This window comes from Mandrillus leucophaeus, unplaced genomic scaffold (genome assembly GCF_000951045.1).
Source record: "Mandrillus leucophaeus isolate KB7577 unplaced genomic scaffold, Mleu.le_1.0 Scaffold96, whole genome shotgun sequence".
Classification (NCBI taxonomy): Eukaryota; Metazoa; Chordata; class Mammalia; order Primates; family Cercopithecidae; genus Mandrillus; species Mandrillus leucophaeus.
In genome coordinates this window covers 4,317,675-4,334,189 of record NW_012110474.1, presented here as the reverse complement: position 1 = coordinate 4,334,189, position 16,515 = coordinate 4,317,675, and the positions used below count along the sequence as shown (strand labels likewise).

General features: G+C 39.7%; 1 protein-coding gene across 1 annotated transcript; it reads left to right on the top strand.

Moving 5' to 3' along the window:
• Positions 1-6,918: 6,918 nt before the first annotated feature.
• Positions 6,919-15,277, top strand: AMD1 (adenosylmethionine decarboxylase 1). The gene is made up of 8 exons (XM_011970634.1): positions 6,919-7,004; positions 8,337-8,463; positions 9,760-9,862; positions 11,736-11,778; positions 11,878-12,022; positions 12,313-12,405; positions 12,499-12,654; positions 13,060-15,277. Exons 2-8 carry the CDS (start codon positions 8,347-8,349, stop codon positions 13,198-13,200), a joined length of 798 nt encoding a protein of 265 aa, XP_011826024.1. The 5' UTR covers positions 6,919-7,004; positions 8,337-8,346; the 3' UTR covers positions 13,201-15,277.
• The last annotated feature ends 1,238 nt before the right edge of the window (positions 15,278-16,515 follow it).

The following is a 16,515-nucleotide window of genomic DNA, read 5'->3' as shown; positions in this document are numbered from 1 at the left end:
TTTTTAGTAGAGATGGGGTTTTGTTATGTTGGTCAGGCTGGTCTTGAACTCCTGACCTCAAGTGATCCGCCTGCCTTGGGCTCCCAAAATGCATTTAATCAGGCATAGAGAAGTCTTGTTATAATAATCTTGTCCCTGTAAACATTCCTAAGTTCTATTTTTATTAGATCTCAGCCTCTAAGAAAACATTTTAAATATAAAATGTGGCATGCCACTAAAGTGTTGTTTTTCAGACATACAATTCATGTGCTGTTATTAATATAGAACATCTATTTCTTTGGGATCATTTATCATGATCTCTGTTTATATTTAATATTTTAGTACCTACTCTTTAAGTGAAATTAGGGTATCTCAACTTCAGCATTCTTGACATTTTGGTTCAGATAATTCACTGTTGTCAGTGACTATCCTGTTAATTATACCGTGTGTAGCAGCATCCCTGGCCTCTGTCCTCTACATGCTGGCAACACCACTACCACCCCAGTTGTGATAAAAAAAAGTCTCTAAATGTTGCCACATGTCTCCTGGGTGACAAAATTATCACAAGTTGAGAACCACTGAATTAGATCAAAGAAGTGGCTTTTTTTTTTTTTTTTTTTTTTTCGGAGTCTCGCTCTGTTGCCCAGGCTGGAGTGCAGTGGCCGGATCTCGGCTCACTGCAAGCTCCGCCTCCCGGGTTCACGCCATTCTCCTGCCTCAGCCTCCTGAGTAGCTGGGAGTACAGGCGCCCGCCACCTCGCCAGGCTAGTTTTTTGTATTTTTTAATAGAGACGGGGTTTCACCGTGTTAGCCAGGATGGGCTCGATCTCCTGACCTCGTGATCCGCCTGCCTCGGCCTCCCAAAGTGCTGGGATTACAGGCTTGAGCCACCGCGCCCTGCCAGCAGTGGCATTTAAGATGAGAAAAAGGAATTCAAATCAGGAAATACTCAATCTACATATTTCTTTGTGTTTTATAAGCACCTAAGAATTGTGTGCTTTGAGCTATGTGCACATGCCTGTAATCCCAAATCCCAGCACTTTGGGAGGCTAAGGTGGGTGGATCGCTTGAGGTCAGGAGTTCGAGACCAGCCTGGCCAACATAGTGAAACGCCTTCTCTACTGAAAATACAAAAATAAATTAGCCGTGCATGGTGGCAGATGCCTGTAATCCCAACTACCCAGGAGGCTGGGGCAAGAGACTTGCTTGAACCTGGGAGGTGGAGTTTGCAGTGAGTTGATAGCGTGCCATTGCACTCCAGCCTAGGTGACAGAACAAGACTCCATCTCAAAAAAAAAAAAAATTGTGTGCTTGAATAGCTTTATAATAATTTCTAATGACTAGATCAGTATTATGTGATCTGTAATGTGAATAAATCCCAAAATTATCTAGCTGTCTTGCTTCTCTCTCTCTCGATTCTGCTTTATATCCATCAATTTGATTTATTGAACTCTGTAAGAATTGCCAAATATAGATGAGTTTTGTAAACAGTTTATAATAGACTAGTATTTCAAAGTCTCAGTGCGTAGTATGCCTGGGAATGAAGCAGAGATGAGACCACCACCACTGCTGAGCCTGATAAAACATTCTAGCTTAATGCTATCTTTTTTTTTTCTTTTGACACAGTCTCACTGTGTCACCCAGACTGGAGTGCGGTGGCGTGATCTTGGCTCACTGCAACCTGATTTAGAAAATGGCTCTGTCGACTGTATAAAGCACTTTGTCTTTTCCATCGTTAATTTGATCAGAAAGCAGACCACTGAAAACCTTTCCTCCAAAACAAGAGTCAGCAAACTTTCTGTAAAGGGCTAGAGAGTAAATTTTAAATTTTGCAAGGTAGACAGTCTGTTGCAACTACTCAATGCTCTGCCCTTATAGGGAGAAAATAACCATAGTCAATGTATAAATGAATGGGTGTGGCTAGGTTCCAGTAGAGCTTTATTTACAAAAGCAGGCCATTTTTTCCCACAGAAATATGATAGAAATAATTTGTGCTGAAATTTTCAGCTGTTGCAGGGTTTTTCACCTCTTTTATGTACACATATAGCATTGTATTGACTTCTTCATTTTTCTTTCATCTATCTTGCCCTCTGATTTATTTTTCTTGAGCCTGGCAACTCTGGTAAGATATGCCTTTATCATCACTAGGTTGATAGACAGTTTAACTGTCCTAGGGTGCTTAAAGTAATTGCTTTCTTTGATACTATGATTGAAAAATTCTGACTAGTGGAGCATTACTATGAGTTGAGGAAAGGTTTGGATGGAGAATTTTATTAACTGTTGATGAATGAGTATAAGAGCATTTTGAAGCCAGATGGGTTGGCACGTGCCTATAATCCTAGCACTTTGGGAGGCTGGGGTGGGAGGATTTCATAAGCCCAGAAATTTGAGACAAACCTGGGCAATATAGGGAGACCTCATCTCTACAAAAAATTTAAAAGTATATTAGTAAGGTGTAGTGATACATGCCTGTGGTCCCAGCTACTTGGGAGGCTGAGAAGGGAGGATCTCTTTGAGTCTGGGAGGCCAAAGCTCCAGTGAGCTGTGATTGTGCCATTGTTCTCCAGCCTGGGTGACAGTGAGACTGGCTCAAAAAACAAAAGGTTATTTCTTTCTGCCATTACAGAAGAAACATGCTACACTGTCTTCTTTTATTAAAATGCAATTGATAAACCCTGGACAGAATGCCTTGTTGAGCAGCTATCCAAGGACTCTAAGAAGTAAATTTTAGCAGGTGAAATGGAGAAGAAAGCCAGAACTTTAAATTCCACTGAACCACTAATTTCCTGTTTTTTTCCCCCTTTGGTATCTCCTCACTGATTTCTCCTGGGCTTGCCAGAAACCCAAAACTGAACAGTACAAGCAGGCAAAAATAGTTCCAAGAAAGGCTCTCTAGTTCTGGTCTGCAAAGAAAGAAAGAGAGGCCCCTTTGAGTCAGAGTGGAGGAAATCTCTTTTTTGCTTTTGTTTTTTTCTGTTCTGCTCCAACCCCCTTGTAGGCCTTTAGCAGCTGTGGCAGTTAGGCAGATACCTAAAACGACAAGGGAAGGGAATCATTTTTTTGTTTGTTTGTTTGTTTTTGAGACAGAGTCTTGCTCTGTTGCCCAGGCTGGAGTGCAGTGGCGCGATCTCGGCTCACTTGCAAGCTCCATCTCCCAGGTTCACACAGTTCTTCTGCCTCCACACTATTCTCCTGCCACAGCCTCCGGAGTAGCTAGGACTACAGGTGCCCGGCACCACGCCCGGCTAATTTTTTGTGGTTTTGGTAGAGACAGGAGTTCACCGTATAGCCAGGATGGTCTCCATCTCCTGACCTCGTGATCCGCCTGCCTTGGCCTCCCAAAGTGCTGCGATTACAGGCGTGAACCCTCACGCCTGGCCAAAGCCCTGTTTTTATAGATAGTGGATGAAGAAGAGTCCTTCCCCTATCCCCTATGTGAGTCAGGCATTGTCAGAGAGATTATGGAGAGTTGAAGAAAAGTAAACCTATGAAGTTTTATATGAACGTTCCTTAGCCATTTTGCATGGATCGGACCCTAAACAGCACATCAGAGGTTTGAAAACTAAAATACAGGATAGACTGCCTCCCCAGGGCCAGCCTGGCTATTGGGTGGCAAATAAGTGGGACAGATGCAAATAGCATAGCAAAGGAGTTCATAACGAGCCTGACATTGGAACCATAACACAACCTACAATGTTGAGTAAAAACTTGAAGCCTGAACCAAACCAGATTGTCTGCTAAACGTTTTTAAAAATCAAGACCTAGAATGGATGTAACATGTCAAAATATCCAGGATGCAACCCTAAATTAGTTGACATACCCAAAACCAGGAAAATCTTAACATCTCGAAGGAAAAAACAGCAGACACCAACCTCAAGGTGACATGGACCACGATTTTAAAGTATCTGTGCTACAAGTTGTAAGGGTGAATACTTTTTATTTTAACAGAGAGTCTTGCTCTGTTGCCCTGGCTGGAGTGTAGTGGTATAATCATGGTTCATTGCACCCTCCACCTCCTGGGCTCAAGCAAACTTCCCACATCAGCCTACTGAGTAGCTGGGACTACAGGCCTACACCACCACTCCCAGCTGCCTTTTTTCTTTTTAAGAGACTGGCTATTGCTGTGTTGCCCAGGCTGGTGTTGAACTTCTGGCCTTGTGATCCTTCCTTCTTGGCCTCTCTGAACCACAGTGCCTGACCACAACAGCCTTTTAAAAAAGAGAAAACAAAAATAAGAAAGGAAAAGATTGTTACATTGTTTGGTTCAGCCAGGGACCCTGTTGTTAAAAGTCTTAATAGAAATGGTGAGTATAACTGAGAAAGGGAGGGTGGGATTTGTTAGTGCATCCAGTGGGTGAAAAAGAACATGTGCAAGAGTGGTAAATTATAGTGGGAAGTCAGTAGGTGATGACTTAAGCAGGTAGCATTATTGATGGACCTGAATTAGATAAGCTCTTTAAAAATCTGAAATTTTAATGCTTCAAATACTTAAATCATAGTTGGTATTTTTATTTACCTCATATTCAGGAATGGGAGTCTTAATAGTAGATAATTTTTGCAAGGATTTTGTAAATTTATCTTAGTCAAGTGAAGCAGGATTTCATTCCCACGAGTAAAATTTGTTTATTTTTTTGAGATGGAGTTTCACTTTTATCGCCCAGGCTGGAATGCAGTGGTGTGATCTCGGCTCACTGCAACCTCCATCTCCGTGTTCAGTCTCCTGCCTCAGCCTCTGGAGTAGCTGGGATTATAGGCGCCCGCCACCACGCCCAACTAATTTTTGTATTTTTAGTAGAGACGGGGTTTCAACACGTTGGCCAGGCTGATCTCAAACTCCTGACCTCAGGTTATCCACGCGCCTCGGCCCCCCAGAGTGCTGGGATTACAGGCTTGAGCTACTGTGCCTGGCCAAGTTTTTTTTTGTTTTTTGTTTTTGAGACGGAGTCTCCCTCTGTTTCCCGGGCTGGTATGCAGTGACAAGATGTCAGCTCACTGCACCCTCCACCTTCAAGTGATTCTTCTGCCTCAGCCTCCTGAGTAGCTGAGATTTACAGGCGTGTGCCACCACACAAGCCAGGGGTAATTTCAAGGGTTGTCACAGTATATGTCCCGCATATGTATTCTTTGCATATATGAACAAATTGTTAGCACCTTTTTAAAAGAACCTTAATTTTTTTAATAGCTCTCTTTAAAAAGTTGTTTAGTCATGTTATAGTCAAATACAGGAAAGCTCTGTAATCATTAGCAAGCCTAACACATTAAATATTTTTGGATGGGTATTGGTACACAGATGGGTCAGTAACAGTTTCTTATAGCAAAATGGTGAGACACACACAAAATTCTACCAGGCTTGTGTGGTGTTGTGCTTGCTTTTTAATACAAACGAGTAAAACATTTTGCTGTTGGATTTCACTCAGACGTTCTTACCTGGTTAACAAACGATTTGCGAGCTGGGCACATGGGCTTACGCCTGTAATCCTAGCACTTTGGGAGGCCGAGGCAGGCGGATCACCTGAGGTCAGTAGTACGAGACCAGCCTGGCCAACATGGTGAAACCCTGTCGCCACTAAAAATACAAAAATTAAAGTTAGCCAGGCGTGGTGGTGCGTGCCTGTAATCCCAGCTGCTTGGGAGGTGGAGGTTGCAGTGAACAGAGATCTTGCCACTAGACTCCAGCCTGGGTGGTAGAGCAAGACTCAGTCTCAAAAAAAAAAAAAAAAAAGATTTGCCATTTTTGTGAGTTATAGAGCAATGGCCTATCAGATATCATGGGGCTTAAAAATTTTTCTTCTTTTTTTTAAAGACCTAGGGTATTGCTCTATCGCCCAGGTTGGTCTCAAACTCCTGAGCTTAAGCCATCCCAATCCCAAAGTGCTAGGATTACAGGCGATTCTCCTGCCTCAGTCAGCCTCCTGAGTAGCTGAGATTATAAGCACCAACCACCACACCTGGTCTCAAACTCCTGACCTCAAGTGATCCACCTGCCTTGGCCTCCCAAAGTGCTGGGATTACAGGTGTGAGCCACCGTGCCCGGCCTAGAAAATATTTCTGGCAAACAACTGGGCATGGTGGCACATGCTTGTGGTTCTGGTTACCTGAGAGACTGAGGCAAGAAAATTGCTTGAGCTTGGGAGGTCAAGGTTGAAGTGAGCTGTGACTGCACCACTGCACTCCAGCCTGGGCGACAGAGTGAGACCCTGTCTCAAAAAATAATAATATCTGGTCATGTTAAGCTGTTCATGGAATTACATTGTCTTTTTATAATGGGCACACTGATGACAGAATCAATACTTTCCTAATTCTATCTCAGGCAAATTAAGACTAGTTTCTTCATGTCCATATGACCTCCATTGCTATGGTTGTTTGTACTACACATTTCCTGCTAAATGGGCTTTCTCATTGCGTTTGGAGAGCTGTGTAGTATTCCCAAAGTCTTCTAGGTGTGCTTATGATTGGCAAAGTAATTCCAGTTTTTTGTAAGTGCTATAAGGGTAACATCACTCACTCTGTCCAGACAGTTAGGCTTTTAAATCTCTATGCCAATTAGATTGGTAAAATTATGCTTTTTTTTTAAAGTGTTTCTTAAGGTTAAAAATCTGCACATTTTAGAGACAAAGTATCCCATTGAATTTCTATAATCATTGATGAGTTAATGGTTTACCTTGGTTTATGGACCTTTGAACATTTTTTTGCCTATTTTTCTTTTAGTAATTTGTAAATACATAGTATAATGACCTTTTTTTTTCATATATAGCATAATATACCTGTCATTTATCTGGATATGTCAATGTAGATTATTTTGAAAGAAACTAAATGTTGGTGTACAATATTAATTAAAAATGTGGTCTCTTCGTGGGAAAAAGTGTGAGCTTTGTAATTTTTATGAGTAGGTGGGTACTGTTGTGGATTAATCATAATTTTTTTTTGTTAAATGATAGATCTGAGTGGGACGTACTTTTGAAGGATGTGCAATGTTCAATCATAAGTGTGACAAAAACTGACAAGCAGGAAGCTTATGTACTCAGGTGAGTCCTGTGAAACAAGTGCTAGGTTGAAACAAGTGTTAGCTCATTTCAGTCCTAATCATAATGTGAAACAGTAAGTTCCTCTCAGTTGTAGTTCTGGGTTTTTTTTGTTTGGTTTGGTTTTTTGAGACTTAGTTTCACTCAGTCACCCAGGCTGGAGTGCGGTGGCGTGATCTCAGCTCACTGCAACCGCTGCCTCCCTGGTTCAAGCAATTTTCCTGCCTAAGCCTCCTTAGTAGCTGGGATTACAGGCACCCTCCATCACACATGGCTAATTTTTGTATTTTTAGTAGAGACGGGGTTTCATCATGTTGGCCAGGCTGGTCTTGAACTGCTGACCTCAGGTGATCCACCCGCCTCGGCCTCCCAAAGTGCTGGGATTATACACATGAGCCACCGCACTCCGCCTTTTTTATACATTATTTTGAAGAATATGGTATAAAAGGAAACGTTTAGTGTAACATGGATGTTTCTAGGATGTAGGTTTTGAAGCCTCACCGGATAGTTCAAGGTGGTTGCCATCTTTTCCTCCCACTTAAGAAAGAAGTACCTCTTAATCAGAAGTTCAGGCAAAGGGAAAGTTAGCTTTGCTATACAAATACAGTTGTCTAATTGGTATATAAAAGCGCATCACCTTTTTTATAGTTGCAGAGTTAATTTATTCAATAAATACTTTGAATGAATGCTTATAGTATATATTGTGTATATATTGTGATGGACCTTGCAGGGAGATACTGGACTAAACAGCACCCCCCACCCTTGTTTTTTTTTTTTTTTTCTTTCTTTCTTTTTTTCTTTTTTACCCCCTGAGACAGAGTCTCACTCTGTCCAGGCTGAAGTCCAGTGGTGCAATCTCATCTCACTGCAACCTCTGCCGCCCAGGTTCAAGCAATTCTCTTGCCTCAGCCTCCCAAGTAGCTGGTATTACAGGCACCTGCCACCGTGCTTGGCTAATTTTTGTATTTTTAGTAGAGACGGGGTTTCGCCATCTTGGTCAGGCTGGTCTTGAACTCCTGACCTCGTGATCCACCCACCTCGGCCTCCTAAAGTGCTGGGATTACAGGTGTGAGCCACCATGCCTGGCGTGTCTCTTTTTTTTTAAACTAAGTTTATATTATAAATATACTAATGTTTATGAAAATGCTTACCATGTGCCAAGCCCTGGGGATGTTTTGTATACTAGAAGAAAAGAATACTGTAGTGTGTAACTTGCTTCCTTGAGATCCTAATATTTAAAAATACTAGCTGAAATTGTAAATAATTAAATTGGTTGATTGCACCCTCAGTAGTATATTAGTATTGTTATAATATTGTGACTTTTTTCAACTGCAGTGAGAGTAGCATGTTTGTCTCCAAGAGACGTTTCATTTTGAAGACATGTGGTACCACCCTCTTGCTGAAAGCACTGGTTCCCCTGTTGAAGCTTGCTAGGGATTACAGTGGGTTTGACTCAATTCAAGTAAGTAGCAAACTTTTAAATATTTTTTCAGACATAAATGTTAGAGTTCTTATCCTGTAATATGCAAAGTAAATAAATTTATATACTTACTGCCTTTGTTACAATGCATGTAAACACGTGGTAAGGTGTTCATACCTTAGAAAGAGATCTGATTCTCAAGAACAGCAGAAAATATGAAAGAAGCAGAGAATGAGTTAGGATGAAATTCAAGTGGGAGAAAGAAATGAAGAAGCCAGACACTTCCAGTAGTTAATTTCTTAACATGGTTACTTATAATAATAGAGAAATGGTAAGAAAAGAAGGAAAAACAAAATGTCATTACTGAAATTTTCCAGTCTTTATAATGAGTAAGGTCAAAGAGCAACAGTCAGTATTGAGTTAAATTCTCATACTCTTCAATAACTAAAGTGTTTTTATCTAGAGTATAATTTTCTGATTAGTGGTTGTCACATTTTATTTTATTTTTTATTTTTTTGAGATGGAGTTTCGCTCTAGTTTCCCAGGCTGGAGTGCAATGGCACAATCTCAGCTCACTGCAATCTGCACCTCCCAGGTTCAAGCGATTCTCCTGCCTCAGCCTCCCAAGTAGCTGGGATTACAGGCGCCCACCACCACGCCCAGCTAAATTTTTTGTATTTTTAGTAGAGACGGTGTTTCACTATGTTGGCCAGGCTGGTCTCATAACTCCTGACCTCAGGTGATCCACCCGCCTCAGCCTCCTAAAGTGCTGGGATTGCAAGCGTGAGTCACTGCACCCGGCCTGAGTTTTAATCTTTAACTTCATAAGGAAAGGATGGATTGTCATTAGTACTCAGTACAGTTTTTTTTGTTGTGAATTGATCCTTGTAAGAAATCTAAAGCAATGTGTGCTTAACTTGGATCTCTGATGCTTAAAACTAGTATGTTATTTCCCCCAAATAACTTACATGACTATTAATAAGCCCAGTTTAGAAACTACTGTTCTAGAAAGGAATATACTTGGTGTTAATAGTTGTTATGACCCATCATGCCTAGACTGGGCTTTTATAAAAAAAAAAAAAAAAAAAGAGAGCGAGAGAGGGAGGGAGAGATGGGGCCTCAGTATGTTGTACAGGCTGGACTCCTGGACCAAGTGATCCTCCTGCCTTACCCTCCCAATAGCAGAACCTACAGACATATGTTACCATGCCCAGCTAAAATATTTGAGTTTTGATTTTGCCGAGTTTTGGTATGTGGGAAATAGTTGATTAGCTTCAAAAAGTGATAGAATTCTACAGCTAAAAGTTATCTTTTTTTTTTTTTTCTTTTTTAATAAAGAGCTTCTTTTATTCTCGTAAGAATTTCATGAAGCCTTCTCACCAAGGGTACCCACACCGGAATTTCCAGGAAGAAATAGAGTTTCTTAATGCAATTTTCCCAAGTAAGTTTAAATAAAATCTAAACCTGTTGTCTTCTTAAAGATAGAAAGTGCAACCTCTCAGAGATCTTTCCATATGAGAGCATATGTATGCAGATACAGCACTCTACATACACTCATATTTGCTTTCCTTACGGGTTTTTTGGTTTGTTTTAGACGGGGATCTCATTCTGTCACCCATGCTGGTACAGTGGTGTGATCATAGCTCACTGCAGCCTCAACATCCCAGGCTCAAGTGGTCCTCCCACCTCAGCCTCCCAAGTAGCTGGGGCTACAGGTGCGCACCACCACACCTGGCACTGTATATATATATATATATATATATTTTTTTTTTTTTTTTTTTAATTTTTAGTAGAGACAAGGTTTTGCCATGTTTGCCCAAGCCGGTCTTGAACTCCTGGACTCAGGGATTCCACTTGCCTTGATCTCCCAAAGTGCTAGGATTACAGGTGTGAGTTACTGCACCTGATCCGTATTTACTTTGACTTGGGTGTTTTAGGAGTACAGTAGTGATCTTTATATAACCTGTAATTCAAAATATGCAGAATTTATAAAGAGCATTAAAATATCAGATAAAATATTTTTAGTTAAGAGAGATGAGCAGATAGTTTATTACAAATTATGTATACACATGCACTTGTAAAAATAATTGTGCGTCATAAATCAGTGGTGTTTAACGGATGGAATTTTAAAATGTAGAATTGATCACCTGCCACCTCTGGTTTTTCATATAGCATAGAGAGAGTTCATCTTCATCTGGCCAGTCACTCTATTTTGTGTCTCACTCTGGTTCTTTTTGCGTTTTTGTTTGTTTGAGACAAACTCTCATTCTGTCTTCCAGGCTGGAGAGCATTGGCGGCATTATAGTTCACTGCAATGTCAAACTCTTGAGTTCAAGCACCCAGCTAATTTTTATTAAATTTTTAATAGAGATGGAGTCTCGCTATGTTGCCTAGGCTGGTCTTAAACTCCTGGCCTGTAGCAGTCCTCTAGCCTCAGTGGTTCTTAACCTATAGATCATAATGTCCTTTGACAATATGAACAAGGTTATATGATTCCCTCCAGAAAAATGCCTAGTGCTCTGCTCCAGCATTTTATATAACAATTGACCTGGCTTTTTAAAATTGCACAGTGTAAAGTAGTGTTTCCTGAATGAAATTGGTAAGGGTTTCTTTCATCCTTTTACTAAGCTTTTATTTGTAGAGGTCAGGGAACTAAAGGTTATCTGATAACATCCTTACTTCCTAGATAAGGCTGAAAACCTAAGATAATTTAGTAACTTTGCACAAAGTCGCTTACAAGCATGAAAATCGAACTTAGCACATCTACTAATATGAAACCAAATCAGGCTAATCAGAGTGTTGGGTGTTTGGTGCAAATATCCACCAAGTCAGTCGATTCTCCTTATCTGGGAATTCACCTACTGTTTCCTTTCCTTTCACTGATGACATTTCTTCTTTTTTCTTGAGACAGTGTGTCACTCTGTCGCCCAGGCTGGAGTGGAGTTGCATGATCGTGGCTCACTGCAACCTCCACCTCCCGGATTCAAGCAGTTCTCCTGCCTCAGCCTCCCAAGTAGCTGGGATTATAGGCGTGTGCCAACACGCCCAGCTAATATTTGTATTTTTAGTAGCAACGGGGTTTCATCATGTTGGCCAGGCTGGTCTCGAACTCCTGACCTCAAGTGATTTGCCCACCTCGGCCTCCCCCAGAAGGGGTGGGATTATAGGCATGAGCTACTATGCCCAGTCCACTCATGGATGACATTTCTAATAAGTGGCAAATAGCATCATTCTGCTTATTATGGAAGGGTAGTAACAAACCATCCTATTAAATGGATGTGTTATATTTATTTTGTGTTCTTTATCCTCAACAGATGGAGCAGCATACTGTATGGGACGTATGAATTCTGACTGTTGGTATGTTTAGTACAATTTTGTGGATTTTTGTTGTCCTATGTAAGATTTAATTTAAACTGCCAATTGTCATTTTTAGGAACATTTTTAACTTTTATTTAGGTACTTATATACTCTGGATTTCCCAGAGAGTCGGGTAATCAGTCAGCCAGATCAAACCTTGGAAATTCTGATGAGTGAGCTTGACCCAGCAGTTATGGACCAGTTCTACATGAAAGATGGTGTTACTGCAAAGGATGTCACTCGTGTAAGCATTTTTAGTAATAATTGTTGCTGGATTCTTCTGCATGGGGACTAAATTTTATTTTTCATTCTTTAACTTTTAAGTTCAGGGTTACAAGTGCAAGTTTGTTACGTCGGTAAACTTGTGTCATGGGGGTTTGTCGTACAGAGTATTTCGTCACCCAAGGGTTAAGCCTAGCACTAGTTAGTTATTTTTCCTGGTCCTCTCCCTCCTTCCATCCTGGGACTAAATTTTGAACTCATTTGAAGTTTATTTGTCAAACCTTTGTGAAACTCGGTCTTTTTTCCCCCCAGGAGAGTGGAATTCGTGACCTGATACCAGGTTCTGTCATTGATGCCACAATGTTCAATCCTTGTGGGTATTCAATGAATGGAATGAAATCGGATGTGAGTAGTTATATGTATTGCTTCAATAATTATTTAAATATTTAAATATGTAATAGTCTGTCCATTCTTAACACTATGAACTGTTTCTCTCAGGGAACTTATTGGACTATTCACATCACTCCAGAACCAGAATTTTCTTATGTTAGCTTTGAAACAAACTTAAGTCAGACCTCCTATGATGACCTGATCAGGAAAGTTGTAGAAGTCTTCAAGCCAGGAAAATTTGTGACCACCTTGTTTGTTAATCAGGTAATTTTATATTTTATTTTTAATCAGGTAATTTGGTTTTTAAAATCTAAAGGAAATGAGACTGAGGCCTAAGATGTATTCTAAGATAGCACATATACCAGCCACTCAGATATCCAGAAGTAATACTGTTTGAGGTTACTGGTAGCTGAGAAGCTTTGTTTCATTAGACCTATATCAGTCCTTGTTTTCTATCTAGCCAAATTGATGGGTTCCTTCTGTCTTGCTATTGACAGGCCTGGTGGGAGGAACCATAAGAAGCCCTGGTCCCTCCAGCACATAAGAAGGCAGCTAAAATAACTCAAATGCCTTAGTTTCATTAAGATAAAAGTCTGTCACTTAACTGTTTTGGTTGAAAATACTTCTCTGGATTGCAAACACTAATGGTTATTTAATTTTTTCCCCCAGAGTTCTAAATGTCGCACAGTGCTTGCTTCGCCTCAGAAGATTGAAGGTTTTAAGCGTCTTGATTGCCAGAGTGCTATGTTCAATGATTACAATTTTGTTTTTACCAGTTTTGCTAAGAAGCAGCAACAACAGCAGAGTTGATTAAGAAAAATGAAGAAAAAACGCAAAAAGAGAACACATGTAGAAGGTGGTGGATGCTTTCTAGATGTCGATGCTGGGGGCAGTGCTTTCCATAACCACCACTGTGTAGTTGCAGAAAGCCCTAGATGTAATGATAGTGTAATCATTTTGAATTGTATGCATTATTATATCAAGGAGTTAGATATCTTGCATGAATGCTCTCTTCTGTGTTTAGGTATTCTCTGCCACTCTTGCTGTGAAATTGAAGTGCATGTAGAAAAAACCTTTTACTATATGAAACTTTACAACACTTGTGAAAGCAACTCAATTTGGTTTATGCACAGTGTAATATTTCTCCAAGTATCATCCAAAATTCCCCACAGACAAGGCTTTCGTCCTCATTAGGTGTTGGCCTCAGCCTAACCCTCTGGGACTGTTCTATTAAATTGCTGCCAGAATTTTACATCCAGTTACCTCCACTTTCTAGAACATATTCTTTACTAATGTTATTGAAACCAATTTCTACTTCATACTGATGTTTTTTGAAACAGCAATTAAAGTTTTTCTTCTATGAGTTGAGTCCTTAAGAAAATGATTCCAGTTACTCATTTTGCATATTTACTATTTTAACGTTATTGGACCCTGCATTTATAGTCCTTTGATTTCTTCCCTCTCCCTGGTGTCTCTCCCAAGACCCCAAATAAAGCAATACACTGTTAACACTGTGGGTTTATATATACTAATTCTATACCCCAGATGGGGAATGGAGGAGATGGTCCCTGGGCTTAATATTTAAAGGGCATGGGAATTTAGCCTCTCTTTTATTGTAATGTGCTCTTTTGGAAAATAGTTGATTAGCAGGGAAGACCCAGAGTTGTAGATTGAGATTAGGGTGTACTGGCTGAACTGTGGAAAACATACAATTCTGTGTTCCTCAGTAAATGAGATTAGCGTCTAATGAGTAGCACGCCTTTACTAACCTACTAAGTAGTAGTATAAAATGATTTTTTATTTAGTTAATTACCAGAGAGATTTAGCATAATTTTGTTCTGGATTCAGTAAATCAAGTCAGCTTGGATCTTTCACCTTAACTTTTCCTTTAGCAGCCATTTCCACTAGTTTCCATTAAGTAGTGTTCTGTAAACTTTGATCCAAAGCAGAATCAATGTCTTTTCCATCTTGTGACTTAAAGTTCTGTGACTGTGATGCATGTGTGTTCTGACTTCATCTGTACCTCTAACCTACGGTGTTTCCCTCACCATGGCATTCATAGGATGAAATGAATGACTGCCCAGAATGAGAATTTGTCCAGATTATTCAGATAAACATCATAAAGTAGAATACATGAATAAATAAGTAGAACATAAATAAAATTCCAAAATACTCAATGAGAAATGACTAGTAATATAGGCTTTCAAGAGTTGGTACCTTTTAGCTATATTTGCAGATACTCTGGGATTTTAAGGAACTGAGAAAACAGCAAAGTTGACTAAATTTTATATTTCTTGTCCTCTAAATATTTTGATAATTTCTGGATTGATGCAGTGATGTTTTTGTTCCTTCCGTATTTATAAATGAAACACCTTTTTTTAGTGTTTCTAAACCTAAAATCTACTTGGTTTGAAATCAAGTGGTTGGAACACTGTTTGACTTTTATTTGAAGCATGTTGTTGATTGAAAATTTCATTGAAGTTTTCAGTCAGTGTGTAAGTTTGATTCTGTAATGAGCACAGCACCTAATATTTTGAGGAGCTCTGTTTTAAGGACCAATGCTTAAGGTGGACTTTGTTCGTAAACAGTATCCCAATAGATTTGTTGACTTGAGGTCTGTGGGTTTTTTTTTTGTTTGTTTTGTTTTTTTTCCTAATAGAATTAAGAATTCTAATGTTGAAAAACTGCACAAATTTGTATGGGACAAAGCCTAGAAAAGAGAAATGTAGATTGAATCATAATCTAAATCATGGTTTGATAGAAGAGGGAAAGTTTTGGTGCCATAATTTCTCCTTTCACTGGTGTTGGACTTAAATCAGTTGAAATGTATTTCTGTACCACAATTTACGCTTCAATAAAAGTTTAATTGTCTAGTGACATTCAGAAACTTTTCTGTTGCCCTGTTTTTTAAAGGAGCCTACTTGACCAAATACTCTATATCTGAAGTTTAAAAGCAATATAACAATGTGTATTTATGAGTTTGGAGTTAGAGAAAAGTTTAAAATCAATATAACAATGTGTATTTATGAGTTTGGAGTTAGAGAAAAGTTTAAAAGTGTTAGGTCCCAATCTTTATTATAGACTAGACTCTTAAGACATTGGTTGAGGATGATCAAACTACAAGTTTCCTTATTTCATTCATGGTTATTTCTATTAAGTAGAAAAAATGTATAAGCGTGATCATTTCCTTTTTTAACTTAGGGTCTGGTTCTGTTGTCCAGGGTGGAGTGCGGTGGCTGTTCACAGGTGCGATCATAGCATACTGCTTCCTTGAACTCCTAGGCTCAAGCAGTCCTGCTGCAGCTTCCCAAGTAGCTGGGACTGCAGGCTTCTGCCATCATACTTGGCTTTGCCATTTTCTTTATTTGGCAACATTTTAGTTCTACAGTCAAATATGTAATAAGCTGAAAATGTTATGAAAATGTATATTCTGATTTTTCTCAGAATATGCTTCAGTTAGAAAATATTTCCTCAATTTTCATTAAAAACAGATGGTGTTCCTAGAAAAGCAAAATATTACGTATCTGTGCAATATGTAATTCACAAAATTCATTTGCCAAAAACAGGTGAGTGAATTTGGGGGTTCGTTAGTAAGCAGTCATCAAGTTTCCATCATAGACACATAAGTGGAAATGTTACATTATTTTATTCTCCTGGATGGACAATTGTGATGGATTTGTTGGGTTCTGGGCTTCAGGCTTTATAATCTCATCCACTTTGCCCTTCCTCTTGTCATAATAGAAGAGGTGCTTCTAATTTGGATTCCATCCTTTCCTGCTTTCAGAGACTGCCCTGTGATTTCCTAAAACATTTCCATTAGTTTGTTTGAATTTTCTGATTTTCTTCCCTTAGGGCCCTCCCGCAGGCCTCTGTGCTAGTGCCTTGAATGATGGCAAGTGACCAAAAAAAAAATTTTTTTTCTTTTTTTTTAAGACGTTCTTGCTGTGTCACCCAGGCTGGATGCAGTGGTGCGATCTAGGCTCACTGCAACCTCCGCCTCCCAGGTTCAAGTGATGTCGTGCCTCAGTCACCCAAATAACTGGGATTACAGGGATGTGCCACCACACCCAGCAAATCTTTGTGTTTTTAGCAGAGACAAAGTTTTACCCTGTTGGCCAGGCTGTT